General features: G+C 41.3%; 1 protein-coding gene across 1 annotated transcript in view; it reads left to right on the top strand.

Annotated features, from left to right (window-relative positions):
• Nucleotides 1–22,315, top strand: part of LOC104512871 (kalirin-like) — a 269,469-nt gene that overhangs the window by 173,115 nt on the left and 74,039 nt on the right. The window contains 2 exon segments of the mRNA XM_010156032.1: nucleotides 19,459–19,536; nucleotides 19,538–19,643. Of these exon segments, the coding sequence (XP_010154334.1) occupies nucleotides 19,459–19,536; nucleotides 19,538–19,643 (184 nt within the window).

The following is a 22,315-nucleotide window of genomic DNA, read 5'->3' as shown; positions in this document are numbered from 1 at the left end:
GATGACCCAGATATTGTCGCTCCTGTCTTGCAGCAGAGGGATGAAAACGCCAGCCTCTCCAGCTCTTGTGACACTTCTGTAGAAACCTGTGGGTTTTTTAAATAGGTACAAGATTTTCATTTCACGTGTTCCTTTATTTTCAATCCCCAGAATTTTTTGAAAACTAGTCCAAACCTAAGGTACATGGAGCCTTTCCGCATCAGTTTCCAAATTACTTCCTGCTTTTATTGCCTGCTGCTCTTTTCCTGGATAGCGTAAGCACAGATCTTGTGCAGCTCTGGTCCCAAAGCAAATGTCCTCTGTTCCTCTGCCCTCCATGGCAGCTGAAAGCTCTCTTAGACTGATTCCAGCCTGGATAGCTGCTGAGACCTGCTCTGCCTTCCGCCTGGATAACAGTGCAAATGTTTTCAGACTGGTTTTGTGATGAACACCACATACAGCATGATACGGAGCTTTGTAGTTAATGTACTGTGAATTGCACAGCTCACATAGCCTTTTTCTCCTAAAGACTAATAAAAGGCAGGGTAAGAAGGGCTCTGCGTGCCACTTTGCCCAGTGACCATCAATATCTTCTATTTGGTCTGGCAGATGTATCTCTCGTCTCTATTGTGAAATAGAGGCAAATGAGAGTAACGGTGTTAATATTGAGACCAACTTACGGAGATTTGACTGTCTTCTTTCAGAACATGAGTTCAGGGACTCAAATAAGTAAAATAAAGGTTGATGATATTTCAAGACTGAATTCCTTATTTGAAATAAATTCCTTAAAGGAGATAGGAAACACTTTGCAAATCCCCTTCTAAGTTGTTTCTTTTATCCAAAAATATTTGCATCATTTTGGAAGACCTAAAAATCTGTTTCTGTTTTTTTCACATTAACTTCTTCAATATTTCTATATTCTTAAGTAGTAGCTTGCTCCATTTTATTAGATACTAATTGTATTGCAGTGAATAATTGAAATTACTGATTGCCACATGCAGAGAAACTAGGATTTCAACTCGCCATTGTATTTTTAAGCATTCTATTCAGCACTCAACATCTGCTTAATTTTAGACTACAAATCCGCAATTGAAAACAGTTAATATGAAAGAATCCCTCATTTCTTGTGTATGAATTATTTCCGAGGCAATTCTTCTTTTTCACAGGGTAGAGGAGGGAGACAGGTTTTCTCTTACTGCCAGCCATGCAGACTCATGCTGAGATTTCAAAGTCATACTGGGTTCTTTCTGGTTCATCTAACATCTCCAACATAAAGATTCTCCAGCAGGTTACCCATTTGAAGATTTAGGATTGCAGGGGTAGCCCAACAGGCCAAGTTTCATGTACAAAGGAAATGCACTGGTCCTTTTCCCTGCACTGTGCTGCTTCTCCAGCCCGGTAGGAGCTCAGTCATGCCTTCGTCAGCAGGGTCAGCAGGTAGGGCTCAACAAGGGGACATAACTGATGACATGAAAGGTCACTGTTTTACTTCATGCTCTTCCCAGGCAGTAAAGCAAGTGTCTCTACCTAGTTGAGGTCCAATGCCTTTGTTTTTACTGGTCTGGTCTGTTTTTCCTCCCGCCCTACCCTCCCAGCTGCAGGCAGTTTCTCCTCACCACAGAGAGCAGCGCAGGCTGGACATGCAGAGCAGCCAGAAGGACGACAGTGAGCAGAGTCCTTCTCTGCAGTCCTCATCTTTGCATCTGCACAGAAAATAGCCAACAGGCTGCTGAGCAGACCTCTACAGCATCACCACGCCTGGCCTCTCCCTTTTTCACAGAGAGAGGAGGGATTGGAGTGTTCCTAAAACCCACTAAACAGAAGTAGAGATGCCTGGGGGCAGCGCTTCCCACCAAAGGAATGGCCAAGGGGGGCTGACCTGGCATCCTGAGAGGTTGATGGCACAGGGGTCTGAGCCTTGCCAAGGCACTGAGAAAACCCCAGCAGTCTTCTCCAGGAGGGCACCACAGCTGCCCAGCTCCCTGGCACAGGCTGGGAGCTGCTGATCTCTACTTCTCCCACACAGAATGGGTGCCTGCCCTGTGCAGCCACTCACTGTGTCGCTGTATTTCTGTGAGCAGTGCTGTAGGCAGTGTCCGGCTGTATTTCCAACAGAGGGTTTTGGCTGGGAAGGATTCTGCTTGGACTTCTAATGTGGAGCAGAGAGCAGAACAACCCCTCTCACCTTGCACATAGCCACTGCTAGCGTGCAGGAGCCATCGTGATGGAGTGACACCCAGCAGTACCGGTGGGGTCTGGGGCCTGATCCCATCCCCTGGGCTGTCTCACGTAGAGCTGCGCTGCCGCATTCTGCTTTTTGAGCCCTGTCCAAGCCTCAAGATCTGGGGATTAGATCAGCATTGTTCCTCCTTGCTAAATGGGTTTTGCATGTTGATTGTACCGGCATTGGCTGCCTGGAAGAAGGAGTGGAGGCGATAGAGAAAAGGCAGAAACTTGTAAACTAGGATATATCCTGCCCCCTTTCACTGGTGAGGGAGCAGTGGGCACTGCAGCCTGCTATGAATTTTAGGTAGAGCATCATTTTCTCCATCCTCTTCCTCAGTGGCTCTCTGAGAAGTGGTTTGAGTCCCTGCAGCACACTCGCCGTGGTGCCCTCTCTGGCCTTTTCCCCACTAGTGCTCCTCATGGGCTGTTTAACCATCACATCTGTGCTCTGACAGGTCCAGGCAGCAGCGACCTGGAGACTTCTGTGGAGAAGGCAGGTTTGCGCTAATGTGAGCAGTAATTCAGAAGAGCTAAAATTAGCAAACAGAGACCTTTTGTGGGAGCGGCGCGCTGGCAGCAGAGCCAGCACCGGCCGCGTGCGGTTCCCTCCCGAAGCTGTCAGCAGCCGTCCGCAGAATATGCAGCGGTCCAGCCAATCCTAATTTTTCGGTAATCTCTTTCCTACGGTTTTTGCAGAGACTGTAAAATGGTTTTTGTCTCATTCCAGCATGGTGCTTGTGTTCCTCATCAGTAACTTCAGTATGTGCTACATCCTTTTCACTCTTAGAAGTTACTATAATTTGGAAGCGTCTCATGCCACCCTCCTCATGGATGTTATTAGAAGCAGGAAAACAACTGCTGTGCTTTGCAGTCTGCTTTGTAACGGGAATACTGTCAAAGGTATCTTAATGTCAATGGAAAGCTCTTCTAAGCGCCCATGGAAAACGGAGGAGACCTTTACTGTGTGCCAATATGGAGCAAATAATGGGAGGCACAGAAGTGGAGTTGTCTCAGTCTAGACTGCCTGGTCCTTATCCTCATCGGATGGATGGAGGTGTTAGGGATGCTGCTCCAAAGTCTGGATTCCCCAGTGCACAGCTTGGGTAGGACTGAGGATGTGTTTTCAGGAATGTATTTTTAGCCTTGTCTCCAAATGATAAAAAGCTTATGCAATCGTGCTGTCTGTCAGTCACTGTTTAAACCAAATCTGTCAGGGAAGACTCTCAAGAATGTTAAATTCCTACAAATTTAATGAGAATAGATAGCTGCGTCAAGGAGAAAGACCTAATTAGTGTCCCCAGAGGGGGAAAAGGTGGTCTGAATTCACCCCTTCTTAGAGGCTGGAGGTAGAGGGGATATCTCCAGAGGCAAATTTGTTATTAAAAATTAGAGAATCAACATGCAAACCACTACCAAGGATTCAGCAGTTCCCCTGCTCATAAACATGCGTGCTGGTTTATGGCATTAGAAAATTGGATTGTACTAAAATAGAACAATGACCAGTTCATGGTAGCATATGGTGTTGAACAGGCTGATGCTCTTATAGCATGGAAAGTATGGGTTGGGACTCGCAAAATTTGTCTCGGAGGTTGGGATGCTCAGTTCCCTGCTGTTTGCAAAGGGAATTGGTATCCAAGTTTGGTAGGCAGTTGTAAATCTCATTAATGGTTTCTTCTCATTTTCCACAAGGTGCTCCTAACCAAGTCAGTCTGTGGTATTTTATGTTTTCCTTGTGGATCCTGGCGCTGCTGCAGAGTTCCCTGTGGATCCTGTAACACTGTGTGCAGCAAAACGTAATTGTAACTGTGTGGTGTGAGGCTGTTGGGCTGCTTAGATTAGGGAGAAAAATGAAGGAGAGAGAGAAAAATACTTTAACACAAAATAAAATCATAAATAAGAAAAATAATTCTAGAATCTCTCCCTCCCCCCTGCCCCAAGACAAGGCAGAAAAGTGTAACTCGAACATTTCTATTGGCTCAGCAGATATTGTCTGGTCTGCAACGTGTGCCACAGTGTACTTTTCTACTATTAACGAGGGAGCATGGGGCTTTCTGTCTGTGTACACAGGGCTTTATTTTATGTCTAAGTTTAAAGAGAAAGTTAGTCTCTGGAGAATTTTCCAGCAATGTAATAATTTAGAAAGTTCCTTTGTGGTACTCCCCCGGAAAGCCAAAGCACCAAAACAGCTTTCCCTTGTCCTGCAGCCTCATACAGGTAAACGTCCTGCACCTCTTCCACACGCTCCTGCTGCAGTGCAAACAGAAAGTAGGAACCTGCTGCAGGCTCAATGCAATATTTACAGGGGACATCTTTGCGGAATGGTCCTTTTGGTTAAAGTCATTGAACAGAGATTGCAGCAGAGCATTGGCTTTGTAGAATAATTGCGTGTCTCTGAAAATTTTAACAGCAGCAGCAGTTCATCTCCAGCCAAATTGAGGCTGCTTTCGTATGCCTTTTCTCTCTACTGCTCAAGCATGTATGTGATGTTCGTATGATGTAGCTTTCCTCCATCACCCTGTTTCCCATGGGAATACCAGAAGAATGGACAATCTCTAATATCTATGCAGTGATATAAGAACTTAGTCTATTACTAGAAGTGTGAGTAAAGTTTGATTGTTTACTTAGGTATTTGAGCATCTAGCAAGCCAGCTGCTTCATTGCTGATGACTGCTTGATGCTGTCATTGAGGGTCAAATAAATATTACTTTCTGAAATTTAGTTTGAAAGAATTACTCATTAAAAACCAGTGCTTGGTAAAATTCAACCCTTCTTCCTTCCCTAGTCTTAAACCAGGCTCTAGCGTTCAAGCAGTTATGAAATGTATCCATTTAAGGACTGTATCCAGTAAGGATACCAGCACAGCACTCATACGGAGATGGGTGGGATCCTTAGCAGGAACTTAATGGCATTTTAAAATACACAGTGTACCCATACATCGTGCTGTGATGCTTTGGAACTCTAGGGAGTGATTCCAAATTTTCTCTGCAGGTTAACATTCTGCAAAGCGTGGTAAATGGCTTTGGTGATCCTGAGGGATGATCAGCACAATACTCTTTCAGGTCAAGAATGAATGCTATGTTCTGAGGTGCTGTTGCGTACTATTAAGCAGCTCCGTGGGCAAACGTCATGTCCCACTAGGAACAAAAGGGCTTTTTTCCCTTAGAGAATTCCAAACGGGCTTTCTGCACGCATTTCATCTACAGTGCACTTATGCTTTGTATGTCACACAAAAAGCCGACCGTCAGTAATGGTGGATGGACACTTTTGTATTCCATACTTTCAAATATTCTTCAAATTATATCTGTATAAACGACAGGTCTAAAATAGTTTCCTACCATTCCTCTTTATTTGCGTGTTAATTTGATGCTAGTGAAAGATTAGCTTGGAGAAAGGTAGGATTATGGTACTGATTACTATTCTTTCTTGGCAAAGTACCAGCAACATCCCTGGCTGGAGTGATTTAATAGGTCTCTTCTATCGCACCCCTCTGTGATTCAGCAGTTGACTGCCCCAAGAGGCCAAAGTCCTCTGCTAATGCAGCAATACAAGTTTTTCTTTCGTTGTTTCTCTGTTGAGAGTCAGAACTAATTGGAGACTAAACCTGCATTTTCTTTTCAGTAGACTTAGCAGCTCTGCCTGTGACTTTTGTAACCTTTGTCAACGGTAATCAGATGAGAACCTCGGGTTTAATTTAGGCCACCCGTTTAGGTCACATTTGCACTAAGGTAGGTGCCATCAGGGAGGACACACAAAGCTTCCTGAATTTTAACTCTGGGCTCCATGTTGAGTTCTCTTCTCCCTTGGTTTAACTGTATAACCTGAATGTACCACTCCATCCAGGAGATACCTCACAGTGGTTTGGGAAACCAAATTAGCTAATTTTTTTACATCTTGAAGTCAGAAAACCCAAAGTGGTTTTATTATAGTCGTGCTGCATGACAGGTGCCTTTAATAGTATGCACCGATTAGACCTCTCATTTCTGGGAAGCAGCGGCTTTAAAGTTGCGTTTCCCAGAACTATCTCGGGAGCACTGCATAAGAAATTGGCCATGTACTGTGTCACTTCCTGACCTTAGAAAATGCACTTGATAAGTGTCTCCTCACAAATGTACCGTTGTGCCATGCAGCGAGTCCAGGGAGTAGAAGAAGAACTTATAGAAGAACTGCAATTCTAAAACAATCAAAATAAAAAGCAGGTACCTGATAAACTAATGGGTGATCATATGCATAGGACTAATGGCTGGAAATGCTGCCTTGGTAATAAACTGCTAGTCAAAGAGTTAATCAGATAGGCAGTATATTCTTTTTCTTTAAGGCCTCTTTTCCTTCCTTCTCAAGACAGAATTGAACTCTTACAATGCTGATTAATCGCATCCAATTTTGTGGCTACGTCCCCTCATTTCTCCATTCTTTTGTTTCTACAACATTTGTAATTTAGTTCAGAAACTTCATCTGGAGAAGCAAACATCTCTGGGATCACTGATTAGTTGAGATTTTGCTTCCCGCTGGAGGCTTGTGGGTAAGAGCTGCAGTTCCATTCCAAAATCTAATTAAACAGCAGGTACATAGGAAAGTAGTGGGGACAGACTTACCCATAGGAAGAATGTCTGGAAGCTCTGCTTTGTTAATGAACTGTTAGACTAGGAATCACATACACAAGCAATATGTGTGGCGTTTTTAGAGTTTCTTTCTTCCCCGTTCACAAGGCAGAACTCGACTCTTGTATCATTCCACACTTACCAGGCTGACTGGAAATCTTTGTTTCTCCTTAATTTCCAGAGCAGCCACCCCAGTGATTTTGCAGTGTCAGATGGTATATGGTAGGTGACAGGAAAATAGGATCAGCTAAAAAGGTTTCCTGGGATTTTCATTTAGGAATGAATTCTGTAGGACATTTCATCTCTGTAGTTTTATGGACTGTTAAATTGCATCTGCGGTACATTAGCATCGGCAGCACTTTTCTGACAACTTGTTGGGCACTACTAATTGTGTGAAAAAGGCATACACTTTTGTTAGGTAAAATCAACTCAGTCCTGTTGAGAAAGAGGCCACTTGAGGATCCACCTGCTTTAAATCTGACATTACATCTAGAAATATTTGCCTTAGCAAATAAGATGCTAATTGTCCTCATGTTAAAATATGTATTATATATTTCGTACATTCCCAGTGGCACTTGGAAAATTAAAGTGGACATGTTTGAATAAGGTACAGAAAGAGGAGCAATGTAAATCAAATAAATGTATCAGGTACAGTACCAGTGCAAAGTTGTCTTGCTCTCCATTTCTAGGCTTTTAAAATTGGTGGCAAGTCAGTATTTCCAGAAGCTGAAGTCCATCTTGCCAATGTTGTGCTCACTTTGCCCACTTAGAGGTAATTGACTTATAATTGTTTCTACAAACGAAACACGTGTTTGCCTTTATTGTAGGAGGACACAAATGCACAGAAGAACTTTAAGTGTGTTCATGCTGCCTTGAAAAGATGCCAAAAGTCAGATGTGTAATTAGGGATTCTGTTAAAATTATAATTCCTGCACCTGTGAACATTTTTTGGCACACAGCTTTTTAAGCCCTTGCTTTTCTTCTCATATTTCTCATTTTCTTGGCCAAGAATTAAGTTCCTTTTCAAAGGAAATTGTCAAAGATCTTCTGGGGTGTATTTTGTTCTTTGTCTAAGTCCAATACAAAACGGCAGTTCCTTCTGCTTTTCTTGTTGAGTGAAATACTCTAAAGCATAATATTCAACCCTGTTTTATTTAACACCTGATTACTCATGGCAAAGCTCTTTAAGATCCTGCAGGATGAAAGTTACATACCCCAGGTTATAACAGCGTTCTTATAAGGTAGGTTGGTTCTTCCAGTGCTAAAAATAATCTATGAAGCACTTCATGTTTTGCGTCACGTAGATTTAAATGTTGGTCAAGTTCTAACAAAGCTAATGATAAACTATTTTAGTTAGATGAGGGAGAGAGAAGAGCAAAGGAAGGAAATCATCAAGGTGGAAGCATGCATTCACCCTATCTGCTCTTAGTCACAAATGAAAGGAGGACATCAATACCTTTTTAGGCTGACATACTAGTTTACTGAAATAAGCCTGGAAATTGATGCAGGAGGTCAACTGAAGCAGTAAAAGGCCTGTCTGGCCTGCAGGCTTCTACTTCCCATGTCCTTTTCCTGATTCTTGTGTAAGTACTCTGATCATCCTCCAGAAAAGCAGTCAAGTGCGTACTTAAGTCCATCCATACCCAGCAAGTGTAAACGTGTGCTTCATGCACCTTCTTAATTGCTTAATCAAGCTCCCTACATTGTAAAGCACAACCGTACAAGCAGGAACCAGATGGAAGATATTTTTATCAGACAGACCATGGAATTAGAGAAGCATGGTCAGTGAACATTGCTGTCCTTTAAAAACCCAGTATCAGGATATGACTGCATCCATGCAGCATCCCCACAGCGTGATAATTCAGGCAGCAACCACTGTCGTCAACATAGACTCAATCGTCCCTCTTTATTTTCAGAGATCAACAACCCGTGTCAGCTGGCTTGATGGACATAAACACACATTATTAATGATTTCAAGAGAGCTTTTATCAGAGGGTTGAAACAATTATTCATGTTTGGAATCAGTAGTTCCAGAAAATGCAGGAATAGTCAGCTCTTTTAGAGTCATTAGTTTAGTGGGTGATTTTAGCATTGAAGTGCTATGAACTGCTATAGCATCACTCACATAACAGACCAGTGCAGTATTCTTATTATTTTCAAATCAGTCTATTTGAGCTGTGTTTTCTATGCTGTTTGTACAGCATGTCATAGCAACAGAGATTTTAATCTGTTTTCCTCAGTTTTATATCATAAAGGACTTAAAATTATGTATTAGGCTAGTGCTCCTGTGGGTTCTGTGTCAAATCCAAAATAATTATGGTTTTGCAATCTTTTCCTCTATAGGCTTGAAGTACTAATTGTCTGATTATGCTATGAACAATGCTTTTACTCCACACATTAAAAAGGAACTAAATTCCTTGGTTATAATTGAAGGTGCATATATTTAACCAGGTACTTGCCTGGTCCTAATTGACAGCCTGAATCTTACAGCATGGTCATCAAAATGGGCAAGAGCTTATGTGAATAGTTCAAGGCATTGACATTTTATCTGCAGGTTTGGCAGTAAAATCAACAGCAATGAAATAGTTAAGAATCCTGCTATTTAGGCAGTCAGAATTGGCTTTTTAGTTAACACCCCAATGAGATGGAGGGTGCAAGTTCACTGTTCTCCTAGTCTCATTGTTTACTTCCACTGGCTGCAGACTCAGCAAGACAAATGTGCATTAGTTTATATTGTCAAGGCTATCTTTGCAAGCAGATGGGCTGGAAATCTAATTAAAAAACCCAAAAGCTTTGATTCTGGCAAAAAATAGCAAAATCTGTGGGACGACCCTAAATCCTCCGAATTAAATGGATGTTCTGTGTCAATGCAGATCTATTGTCCTACTTTATAAATAAAATATGAAGGGCTCTACTTTCACACAGGCCCATAAATGTGCTCATTTATGAGTTTAATAAAGCATGTGTATTCAGTACAATTAGATAAGCATATGTATAGAGCAATAAATGCTCTCTGTATAAAATCAGCACACATGTAATGGAGAATATAGCCCAGCATGGATAAATAAGCACATGCTTAGATTATTAAGTTCTCTCTCTTAAGCTTTTGTGAATTCACCATGAAGTGGTCATGACTATTTTCAATTTGTAATTCTCCTGCGATTGTGTATCCTACCTGTGTCTTAATATGTGGTAAATATAATACATTTGTTGGAAGAAAATAAATAAATAAAGTATGGTAACACCCATCACGTAGCTTCATTGGCAAGGCTTAGTCCCCCTTGCTAGGCAGAGTGAGAGAGCCTGGCCTTGCTAGGAGACCGACTCAGAAAAAAGTGGGTGTGAGCGAGATCCTTTGAAGCTGGGCTGTGAACAACACATCAGTATCCACTGTCTCTTGAGGACTCAGGAAAAAGGACTTTTTCTCCTCTCAGTGCCATCATGATAGTTGTTTGAAAGAATGAGTAATGTCTGCTGTGTGAAGGAATACACAAAAATTGATTTTACAAATGTATCCTTATCATAGGTTGATTCTGTAGCTTCAGAGCAAGCCCTTCTGGACGTAATACCACAAGGAGCCTTCACCCAGCCTGGGCCAGGAAGTGCCTATCTGATAAGTGAACTATTTTGGGTAAATCATTGTGCCTACAAAGACCCGCTTTGTTTGTATCCGGGTGGAGCTCAAAAAAAAAAAAAAAAGAGTACCACTGATTGATTAGTCATGGTCAGCCCTCATTGTCCAACCTGGGGAATGTGGAGGCATCAGCTTTTAAATCATACACTTCTAAAGAGAACTCAGATACTCACATAGTGTCTTAGCAAAACAGCCTCATCGCAGGGACCGCAGAGTGCTTCTGGGATGTAGCACTTAACCTTTCCTCCTAACAGATGCACTGGAATCCAGTGTGTGCCCTTAAATAAAAGGAGTGTGTGGACTCTGGCCAAAATCTTGCAAGCCTCAAAGAATGGTTGTATCAGTTCTGCTTAGGAGATAAAAAGTGCAAAGCAGATGTCATGCTGAACTCTGCACTGCAAGCGGGCAGAAGCTACGTTACTTATTTGTGGAAGAATCTGCTATTTTGAAGTGCAGATTTTTAAAGGAGGAAAAATCCAAAAGCTTTAGATATTTCTCACCAAAAATACCTCTAAAATCAAAATATTTTGTTTTGATAAAATTCAAAGCTTTGTTTTTTGGTTTTGGGTTTTTTTTATGTCGTCTGATCAAAAAAAGGAACAAAATGACAAAAAAAGGACACTTCATCTGAAAAGGCCTAAACAGACTAATTTGCTGCTCTAAAAGCCTTTTTCAGTTTTTAATTCAGTACACACTTTCCTGAGGACCTGCCCTCATCGTGACACATCTTATTTTGCCTTAATGCGCCATTTCTCATCTTCTCTCCTTAGTTCCTTATTTTAATTACAGCTCTTCTGTGCATGCATCTATGTTGCTCTCCTGTACTGCCAGGAACAGCATGTGAGAACTGATGAGTGCTTACTGCAAGAAATGTCAGTGCTACTTAGAGTCATTTTAGCATGTTTGAAGAGTATTTTTTCCTATCCTGATCTATGAGCCCCATTGAGCCCTGGAGCAAGTGTGCTAGTCCCGGGGTGGTTATACCTGCTTACATCAGGACTGCATTTGGCACGGTGTCTGCCTCTGGACATATGTTGGATTTCACCAGGTGCTGCTGTATATTGTCTAAACCTCCGTTAATCATTCTTTGCATGAGTCGAGCATGTTTGCAGCCTTATTTATGCTGTAAAAGTTCTTTCCACTGTGGGTAACTGCCTCCCACAGCACACTTCAACGACATGTGTGTATTTGCAACCTGAAGACTTTCCATTCCGGGGTGACTGCGTTTTACTGTGGATGACTGGAATTCCTGGAGCTGTTTGCTGTGCTCCATTCACCCACTTGTTAAGTCACTTGAACTGGTGAATCAGGATCACGGGTCTAACAGCCCAAAGAAGTCACTCCCCAGATGAAGTATCCTTTTCCTTGTGTGAAAACCTGGCAGTGTTGACTGTAGACTAAACTTCATAGTGACTGCATGTGAAATGGACTTCATGCTCTCCTTGCTTGAACTTCAAAAAAATGCTTAAAGTGCAGGCAAAAGATATATTTATTTTTCAAATTTTACTAGTTTGGCTGCGCTAAGCCCAACCATGTATATTTATTTCTCGCCTGGAATCCAATGGATTTGAATATCCACACATATTCTCAATACCCCCTCCTCATGCAAACCTTTTCAAGAATTATGTGTTTATATTTCAACACAAGTCTAATATTTATTTTTTCCAGCAAACATCGATAACATATAATTTTCATTTAGTAAAGCATTTTTGTTTTGTTTCAGCTAAATCATCACAAATAGAAGACTTTAAATGCTCAAGAGAGAGTTGAATGGTACTTACTGTTCAAATATTTCTTTGTTGCAGTAACAAATCTTTAAATGTAGCCCCACTTCAACAAAAACAAAGCCCTGATTAATTTCATATTTATCTTGGCAGCTGTTTCAAGGAAGACCTGCCAGATATCGATTCAAATATAGAAGATGCACCAAAAGTTTAGGGTAAATGGGTTTATGTGAAGGCATCATTTACCAGCAGAAACTTAATAGGAATGTGAAAAATTACAATGTTCGTCCCCCAGAGTTGGCTTTAAGAGCTGCAATCATGCATTCTTGGACACAGCTGTGTTTTATATCTTTGCTATTTGCATGAATCATAGAATCACAGACTGGTTTGGGTTGGAAGGGACCTTAAAGACCATCTAATTCCAACCCCCCTGCCATGGGCAGGGACACCTTCCACCAGACCAGGTTGCTCAAAGCCTCGTCCAGCCTGGCCTTGAACACTTCCAGGGATGGGGCATCCACCACTGACAAGAAGCTACCCAAATAATTTTTATTTGTTCAGTGAAATAGGAGGATGAATGCCTGCAGAACTCTGCATCCCAGTTCTGGTCTGGGGTATAATGATGGGGATCAGGATTTTTACCTGGGTAGAAGACACCACAACCCAACCCTGCTGGAACCTGACAGAGATACCTTATGGGACCTACACCTCCCACAGCAACTCTCGTGAGCTCACAGGATAATGGTGACATTTGGGGCTGATGTCAGTTCTTCCTAGCTTACATCATTGATGACAGAATTGCTTTGACTTCAGAACCATTTTCCTTAGAAGTAAAAATCAAATACCAAAATAAGTTACTTGCTTGACTATAGCAGGAGCATCCGTTCTGGCACCAGTTAGCTTCTGCCAAAACATTTGGGCTTTTTTCTGTCTGTCTGTTCCCTTCTGTTGACGTGGGGCCAGAGGCGGGGGTTGAATGTGGACATTGTGCAGCCCACACATTTGCATTCTTGTGCCATTCGCAATCACACCTCATGTCCCCTAAGAGCAGTTGCTGGAAACCAGAGACAAGAAGTTTGTCTCTGACCGGACCTCACTGGCTCCAAGTCTTTTTACAACATGTCACTGAAATTTCTCTAGGTCGCTGCTTTATGTCCAGCTCCAGCCAGTGTGAAACTGGCTTTGATTTCTTTCTCCTTTTAAAAAAGAAAAGTGAGAATGAGTAATTCCTTTTCAGCACTGAAAGAGAATAAACCAATTTAGGTCACAGTAAGGAAGAAAGGATTAGCTGGAAATGGAGGCTGGATGACTGTTTCTCCTCTAATTACAAAAAAGCATTCTGAAACCCAGTTAGAAAAAGTAAGAAGGACAATTTAGGTTGGGATGTGATGATTAGCAGTAACAGGTGTCCTAGAATCTCTGAGAAGACAAATTGACTCATGACACCGAGCAGCCACAGTCACCAAGGGATGTGGGTTACGACTCAGACCAGCGATGTGAAAGTTCAGGAACGTACCTGGTAGCTGTGATCGTGAACAAGGTGCGTTTTCCTGAGAAGTATTAAATTGAGTAAAATATTTTAATAAATAATGCTGAATCAGGAGCGCTTGACAAACAGGTCTATTAGAAAGGACTTTCTCTGGTCCTCTAAATTTATTGGAAAGTATGTTATGAATATAGATGTTGACAAGGTGAGCTTCAGCCTCCACATGGCAATGTGGAACCAAAGTACGAAAGTCAGTAGTGGTCCTGGTTATAAACCTCACCATCTAGCTTCATTTTCAAGCTGAGTAAACAAACCACAGACAAGATGAATGAAAAATTGCAATTTATCAAAAATATTAACACGTGAGTTACTGGGGTGGTCCTTGGCACATTTTCATAGGGAAACTAGGCAGTGGAATTAGTTTGGTCTCAGTACGAAATGTGGCCTTTGGGATAGCAGTCTGTGCTTGCAGGCTTTCATACACCCATTTTTCTCCTCTTCCTCTCCCTATTCCAGCTTGTGAATCAATTGGCTGACTACAGCCACATTTGTCAGAGGAACGGTGATCTCAAAAATAATTAAGTTCCTGCAGATTTTGTGCTTACCAATTGATGCCTGTAGAGCTACTTGTTATGCTGAGAGTGTCTCCTGCCAAGGTTACGCTGACCCTGCTTAAAGGAGATCTTGCTCTCACTGTTAACAAATCATATTTTGAATGAGATGCTATATATGTCAGATCTGTGCTTTTTGTGGTACAACAGGTGTGCTAAATGTGCTGCTTTGTCATTAACTCACGACTATGAAACGGAAACGGGGATATTATGTTATTTCAGCTAATCAAGTGCCGAAGCTTCTAATTGCCAGAAGCTTTGGCCAAACTGTAAGGATGAAAAATACACATAATCGATGATAGGTATTTGAAAGATTAATCAGAAAGCATGAAGCCCTTAAACTCGTTTGGTACCCTGCAAGGCAGCTCTTGCCAAAGAAAATACAATTTAGAATGTGCCTGAATTAAAGAGGAAATTTGAGAAAATAACCTTATGAAAGTATGTTAGAAACCAAAATAGAGGCATTTATTTTGACAAAATTATCACATCTGCTTCTGAGTTTCAATTTTATGCTAGTTTTGTTTGGTTTGGTTTGGTTTTTTTGGGTTTTTTTTAATCCAGATTATAAGTATTGTTTTCAGAAACATTCTAAGGTATTTTTACTAAACGTAGAAGCTGGTCTTTGCTTAAAAGCAGTGTAGCAACTTAAATGACATATCAGCTATCAAATATTTTGTGCTCACCATTGCAGATCTAGTCCAGATGAGCACAGCCAAAAGGCTGATGGATTGTCCAAATACCTTGATCGGAGTGTTTTCTCCAGTTTCTGGCCAAATATCAATACCGGAAAAAATTAAGCACCACAATCAACATTAATTGCCATCCTAAAATGATTACTTGTGCATAATACATACGTGGATTGATGTAGCGTCTTGGGAGCCGGGGATAAGGCATGTCTTGGTTGGACAGTATGCAGGAAGCTTGATTGCTACTGATGCATTTCCTGATCAATTGCTAAACTGGGAAGTGTTTGAGTTGCTGCTTTTAAACAATAAATTTAATAAGCATGTCTAGAGTATTCAAAAGGAACCTAGGGTCATTTCATCGATACATCTTGAGGTAACCGAAGGAAAATGACTGACTGTCAAAGATGACAAATCTTCACAGATTGCTCTGACCCACCAGAGTTTATGGATGCTTCATTATGTCTACACAAGGCCAACCTTTCTAGGACCCTATCACTAGCTGTACATATTTGGATTTTTTTTTTTTAAGGTTATTTTAACTAAATTGCCGATGAGGTATCCCCACATTTATATAAACTGTTTGTACTTTCGCATATGTGTTCAGTTGTGTTCTTGCAGACTGTTATTACTCATTATTTTTAATTCTTTGGATTTGCATATATGGTTTCCTGAAGTGTAATTTTTTTTTTTACTTCGTTCTAAACAGCTGACAACTGCAGTATGAGTATAGGTACCTGGAGACCTCCACCAAGGCAGGCTCCGTAGACAAACACAGCATGGCAGATGGTCCCTGCTCTGAAGAGCTTACAGTCTAAATAATTTTCTTATCTCCTCCTTCTTTCTCTGAAGTATTAGTACCTGATTAGTATCCGGCTGCCTACTTGTATAGTATAAGTGCTCTGAAAGGCATCCCTCTCCACAGCATGCAACTGAAAGTAGAAATAATGAGCAGACAGCTTTCTGGCTTGCAACAGCTTAAACACTATTAAATAATAGTTTTTGACAAGCAGGTTTAGAAATCAGGTGCTAATTTTCTGCAGAGTCAGAGAAGGATGTGTGGAATTAGCACTGTGATGGGGAGATTAAATTGTGTAGATGAGACTACAGGCCCACAGGTCTTGTTACAGGTTAGTACCATTCATCTCATTAAAGAAAAAAATTGCAAGCAGAGCCAGTTCTGAAGACTCTGAACAGGGTTCTTGCAATAGAGCTGGGTTTGCTCAGGTTAATAAACATCATCCGTTTGTACATTATCTGCATTATAGTTGAAAAGGGGTACCCATCTTTTCAGTTATTTCATACAGGAACTTACATGCCTGTGTGAACAGTCAAGTAGGGAAATCCTGTCTGTGATTAAGACCATTGTATTGTGTTTTATATTACTAGTGAAATAGTTGTTACTTGTTGACAAGTTCTGAGCCTAAAAAATCTATGATTATTCTCCTTCATCTCCTCATTCACCATCCCTGCATCCTATCAGTTTCATACATAAAAATGTACTAAGCTTGTTGAAAATTTGGTCTGGTTACAAGAAGTGTGGATAGTGCTGGTAGCGAATGACTGCTTATCGCTTATTTTAGGAGAAGAATCAAGAAGCATTTTGAATCCCACCTGTGGGCTAATGTCCCAGCCTGGCTCACAGGGTCTGTGGCTGTTCTACTGTGTCCACCAGAAAAAGCTGAGGAATCATTATCCTGTCTTCTGTCTCTGAAAACATACTGTGACGTCTCCAAAGACCTGAAAGTTTAGGGTGTTGTGAAGCCTTTTTTCACACATGGATGCTCTGTCATGGTGTGCTGATGGGAATGGGTGGCAGTACTGTCTGCTCCCTCCACTCCTTCTCTGCACCTCCAGGGTCCAGGAGGCTGTAAACCTCCAGTAAATATGGAATCCAGCCCATATTCATCTCTCTTCATTTCCCATATGGAAAATGTGTCTTACTGATGGCTGAACTTCCAGTCACGGTGGTATGTAATCATGAGTGTCAAGGTGGTATCATACTGTCAATGCTCTGAAGCTGGTGACAGGATCTGATTTTGGGTCTGTCTGAGTCTAAGACTTTAGTACTGGTTCATAAATGGAAGACTTCAGTCCCTCAGGACACTCCTGTTCTGCTTACTATTTTTGCTGTTGTTCATCAGTAAGTATTAAATTATCATTTTAGATCAGATTTGGGGAGTTGGAATGAAGTGAACATTGGCTGTGCCTTGCTGTGGTTGCAATGGAGGGGTGGGTATTTATTTATTTATTTACATCAGAAAAGACAGACTGTGCTTGCCTGTTACTCTGTCTGCTGCTGGGGCTTTCCATGTGCCCATGAAGCACTGAAGAAAAATCAATGCTTGGAAAAGTCAGTTCAGTGTAACAGGGATCGGTGACTTGCCAGAAGTTACTGAAGACACTGTAAAGCTTTGCAAGAAAAAAAAAACCCACCAACAATGAAACACAAAACCCCTTCTATTCATCCCTTTCTGATTTGATTCTTTGTCTCAGCTCTCCTTCCAGAGGGCAAGAGGCAGTAGCACCACCAACAAAGCTTCTTTTACAGCCTTTTTTGGCATTAGTTATGGAAGGATCAGATGTCTGACCTTTCAGCAGTAGGTAAAAGGAATATAAAAAGATCTGTATTCCTGACAGTGTTTGGAAGTGCCTGCTCTCCCTAGTTTTTCTTTGCACTTACTGTTGTATGCAGTGTGCTCTAGATGTGCCAATAATGTCAAGGCAGAGGACCAAGCGTGTTGGCTTTGACTGCTCCTTCCTGGCACGAAGTTGAGACTGTTCAAGTTAGCAGACTCTCTTGACATGGCAAAATCTGCTTTTCCACAGGGTGGTCCATGTGTACACAGATCTTTTTAGAAACTGGTAGGGTCACCAAGGACTTTTATTTTTAAGTTATATATGTTAATCCAGTCTGCTTCCTCTGACGGCTATCCCTGTCCTTGTTCCAACCCGGAAACATAAGCTTTATAGAGTTGTTTTAAGTGAGATATGTAGGAGCTGGATATTGTTAGCTGAAAGAGTGCTTTAAGAATTTAAAGAGGTAGAGTATAGTGAAAATCATCCTGTGTGCTCCGAAAGTATTTGTGTGGAGGCTAAACAGAGCCTTACAATTTCTGCATCATAACCATTCTTAATAATATCTTCCTTATCGTATTTCAGATTCATTCCAGTCATATCAACATTTGCTATTTTAAATTATCTTACATACGCCTTTATGTCCACAATATTGACCCTATTTATATTAATGGTCAGAGGATTTCTTGTTCTGTATCTCACTGTTGCATTCATTATACAAAATATGGTCATGTTCTGCCATGGTTTGCTTTTTTCTCAACTGTTCTTTCTGTTTTCACTTTCCTTTTTTCCTTCCACACTTCCTTTCTTCCAACAGCTTATCTTTCTGTGGAACAGGCTGTGACATCCATTCCACCTAGACCATTGTGGCATTCATTTTTAGCACATCACCTATTAGTTTTATAGATTTATCATGCTGATAATATTGCTGGGGATGGGGAATTTCACATTTTGTGCAAATCCTTGAGACCTAAAGCAGATGCTGTAGTTCTCAAGACTTCAGTGCCATGCACGGCAGATTAACTGGTCAGGCAGAGGAGTAGACACTTCCTAAGTCTCATCAAATGTTGGATCCTGCAGAAGGAGGATGACATTTTTGAGCCATACCTCTTTTTCTGAGGAGCAATACTGTGTCCCTGGAAAAGCTATGCTGAAAGCTGCCCAGACTTTACTTGAATAATTCAACATGTCCTTTTATTCTTTCTCCTCTCTTATCCTGAGGAAAAAGGGAAGATGTGTTTGCAAGCTAATGCTCTGGTGCTTCTGGGCCCCATGCATTGCCAATGACCAGGCCAGGTAACTGTCTTGAGCTTTTGAGAAGGGAGGAGCACAGGCTGGCAGAAAAGTATGACTGCAGATTGAAAAAGATCCTGCAACATTTGGAAGATCGATCAGGAGGGAAGAGGGCCCCAAGTTTAATAGTGCGCATGCTGAGTCACAAGGACCTTCCTTTCAGGGAATGATTGCCAGGCACTTTTCTGGAAATTACACTTTTTTTAAAAGCCCTTAAAGGAGCCTCTAAAAATGAAGGCACACGAATGGCCAGCAGCGTTAAGGCACAGGACCCTGCTTGTTGGCTCTGGCTGTGGATTGAATTCAGTATGTTGAAAGCAGAATCTGTTGTATGTACACATAAATAGCTTCTATATAAATATATCTAATTCTGTTTTCACTTGTGTGGAAGCACGTATGTTTTCAGTAAAAATCTGAATTACAGATATTTGGGAAATCAGGGCTGGAGCTATAATATATACACTTGAATTTCATGTAAAGTTGATTATGATAAAACTTTTCATATATCCTTTATGCTGTACTATATTTTATATTTTATTTGAAAGTGTATCATTACTTGCTTGCTCTGAAGCACTGAATATTAGCACAAAAGTCTTGGTGTATCTGTCCACAATATTAATTTTCTTGATATGCTTTTATTCCTACAGCGAAGATGTTTGTAAACGGGGATTCACTGTTATCATCGATATGCGGGGATCCAAATGGGATTTGATCAAGCCACTCCTTTTTTGACCCATTTCCTGCTGAGATTCATGTTGCCCTGATTATAAAACCTGATAATTTCTGGCAGAAGCAGAAAACGAACTTCGGCAGTTCTAAGTTCATCTTTGAGGTGAGAGCCGCATGAGAGATGTGTGGTAAGGCATTATCTCTGGTAAGAAATTTTCTTCAGGTAAAAAAGAAATTCCCAAGCCGTGTGATTGAGAGAAAAAAAGACATCTGAGGACTGTTTGCAGGAGTAGGCTGATGCCCTGGCAGCAAGGTTGCCTTCTCAGCACACTGCTGGAATGGGATGCATGTTTCACCTCAGAGGTTCACTAATGTAGTTCAATTTGATTAGGGGTTTTTTTGTGATTATCATTATTGGTGGTGTCTCATTTAGTCTTTCCTGGTTTTCGCTTAGGGAAAAACCCCCAACACAACAAAAAACCCCACACACTGAAAAAAACCCCAACACAACAAAAAACCCCCCACACCGTCACCAAATCAGTCAGTATACTAAAGCCAAAGTTCTCTAGGTGCTAATGTATGGGTTCATCAGTTGACCTCTGCCCAACTTCAGATAGTGTCTCTTTTTATAGATGACATTTATACTAAATGTATCTACATATTGTCACTGCTTTAATTTAATTGAGATTAACTATTCAGAGGTAGGATTAGCAACTCATCTTAATCATGAGGTGTATCCAGCAGATTAATTGGTTAATTCTTGGAGAATTAACCAAGATAGAACAACTGCATAATTAAAGGGAATTTTACTAACTTTGTCATTGATGAGGACAAGCCAGCTGGGTTCTCTTAATGCACTTCAATTTTCTGTGAATTTCAGCTTCTTACCCAAAAAGAAGCAAAGTTCGGGTGCATTAAGTGCTCCTACATCAATCATTCCCAGCCATGTTAGTCATGTGTTGTTCTTTTTTTTTTAATTTGCTGACAAACAAATTGTTGGCTGTCTTACTTACCAATCCATTAATTTCAGAAAGATACTCAGATTTTGCATCTCTGTAACTCAGAAGAGAATTTGGCTATAATTTTTAATGTTAACTGTAATGGAAGACTGTATTTAAGTATGGATTTAAGTTGTTCTGAAGCTGGTGTGATATAAATATGTCCTTATTTTCACCCTCTTTTTCAGTGAACTCTTGAATTGCAATAGGCAACTAGATTGGTGTTAAATATTAACACACTTCTACATTATTATCAAAATTTAAGTATTTGTACATTTTTTTCCCCTCTGTCTCATTAAAAAAAAAAATCCAGTCAACTCAAATTTTGCTTTGTTTAAATGAGTCTTTACCTTCCTTGGCTACCTATGAGGACTCAGCCATCAAAATAACTTCCACTTGTTGTCCCCTATGCACCTTTGAAAGCAAAGCTGCCTTCAGCATAGGTTTATGTCACCTCCAGAGATTCCTCACGCTGAAAATCACTGCTCCCAGCAGAAGTGGCTGACATTACAGTGCAGTGAGATTGGCAATGCTGCCTGTGGGGAATGAGAGTGATCAGGGCAGTGGGAAAGAGAAAGAAGACACGGAGGTACAGAAGAACGTGGAGCAGGAGGGAGCCTGTGCAGAGATGCAGTAGAGCAGCTTTTGAGGATTGGGAGCTTCTGTTTAAAATTTAAATGGGCACAAAGGGGCAGGCCCATAGTAGCCCAAGAAAAGACAGCTTATGCATGTATATCCATCACTGAATTTCAGTCCTCCAGTGCTTTAGGAACAAAAGAAATGTCTTCCTAAAGCTTCAGAACCTAGAAGTGAAGTCACAGCGTTCAAATATATATTTTAGAGTGTTTGGTTTATGAATTTGTATATTCTGTATGCTTGAATTTTTGCTGTTGTGTGGAGTTGGTGTGATGGTAGTGAAGAGCGTAAAATGTGGTCAAGCTATTCTTCATAGTTACAGTGCCGATTCTGTGTTGTGCTAAAAGCTCTGGACTCATTTGCCATACATGCTGGCATACATCAAGGGTATTTTCATTTTGTGTATGTGCCTTTCAGTCTGTCTGCTGGGCTGTTCCCATAGGTGTCTGTGATAGTGCACAAATTTTCGGACTGGAGGAGGCGGGTTGGTGCTGTCACTGTCCATTGGACCACCTACAGACACTCAGAAATAATGAGCCCTTCAATTCTGTGATTTTTAAAAGATTTCTTAAGTTGTGGTCCACTGTAGAGTAGATGCCCTGGAATATACACACCAGAATCCAGGGATTTCTGTTTTAAAGGACCCTCGTGGCTGGTGCTGCTTATTGTTAGGCTCAGGCTCTGGGGCACCTCATGCTCTCTTGTAAGAAGAACTGTGAATATCAAATAAGCGTTGCAGGTCAATATGAGTCACCTTTGTTTCATTTATGCGGGGCAGCACATGGGTAGCCTCTCTGCACTGAACCATCACGGTGCTTTCCCGCAGCTGTGATCAAACACCAGGCCCTTGGCAGGAACAGACTGCAGGGGAAGGCAACGGGAGTCTCTGTTCAATTACCCCGTCTCCAAACCCAGCAGTACCCAGTGTCAGTTTTAAGTCCTAATTCTGCTTTTGAGCTTAATGGAAGCATTATGCACATGCCAGGGCAGTGTATTACCCTTCGTGGAGGCTAATGATCTGGATTTTGTGCTGTGGGACTGGCACAGACAGTCTGTGTCAGTCCAGAGGGTGAAGCATGCCTGCAGATCATCACACAAAGCAAAGAGAAAAAAAAGGGGTTTGGTTGACGTATGTGGAGTCCAAAGCTTCCTGTCACTTTGAGGAATGAACCAGGCAGCTTAGTTAGCATTAATTCAGAGG

Source organism: Eurypyga helias, unplaced genomic scaffold (genome assembly GCF_000690775.1).
Source record: "Eurypyga helias isolate BGI_N326 unplaced genomic scaffold, ASM69077v1 scaffold27, whole genome shotgun sequence".
Lineage (NCBI taxonomy): Eukaryota > Metazoa > Chordata > Aves > Eurypygiformes > Eurypygidae > Eurypyga > Eurypyga helias.
This window is presented reverse-complemented; position numbering and strand designations above follow the sequence as displayed.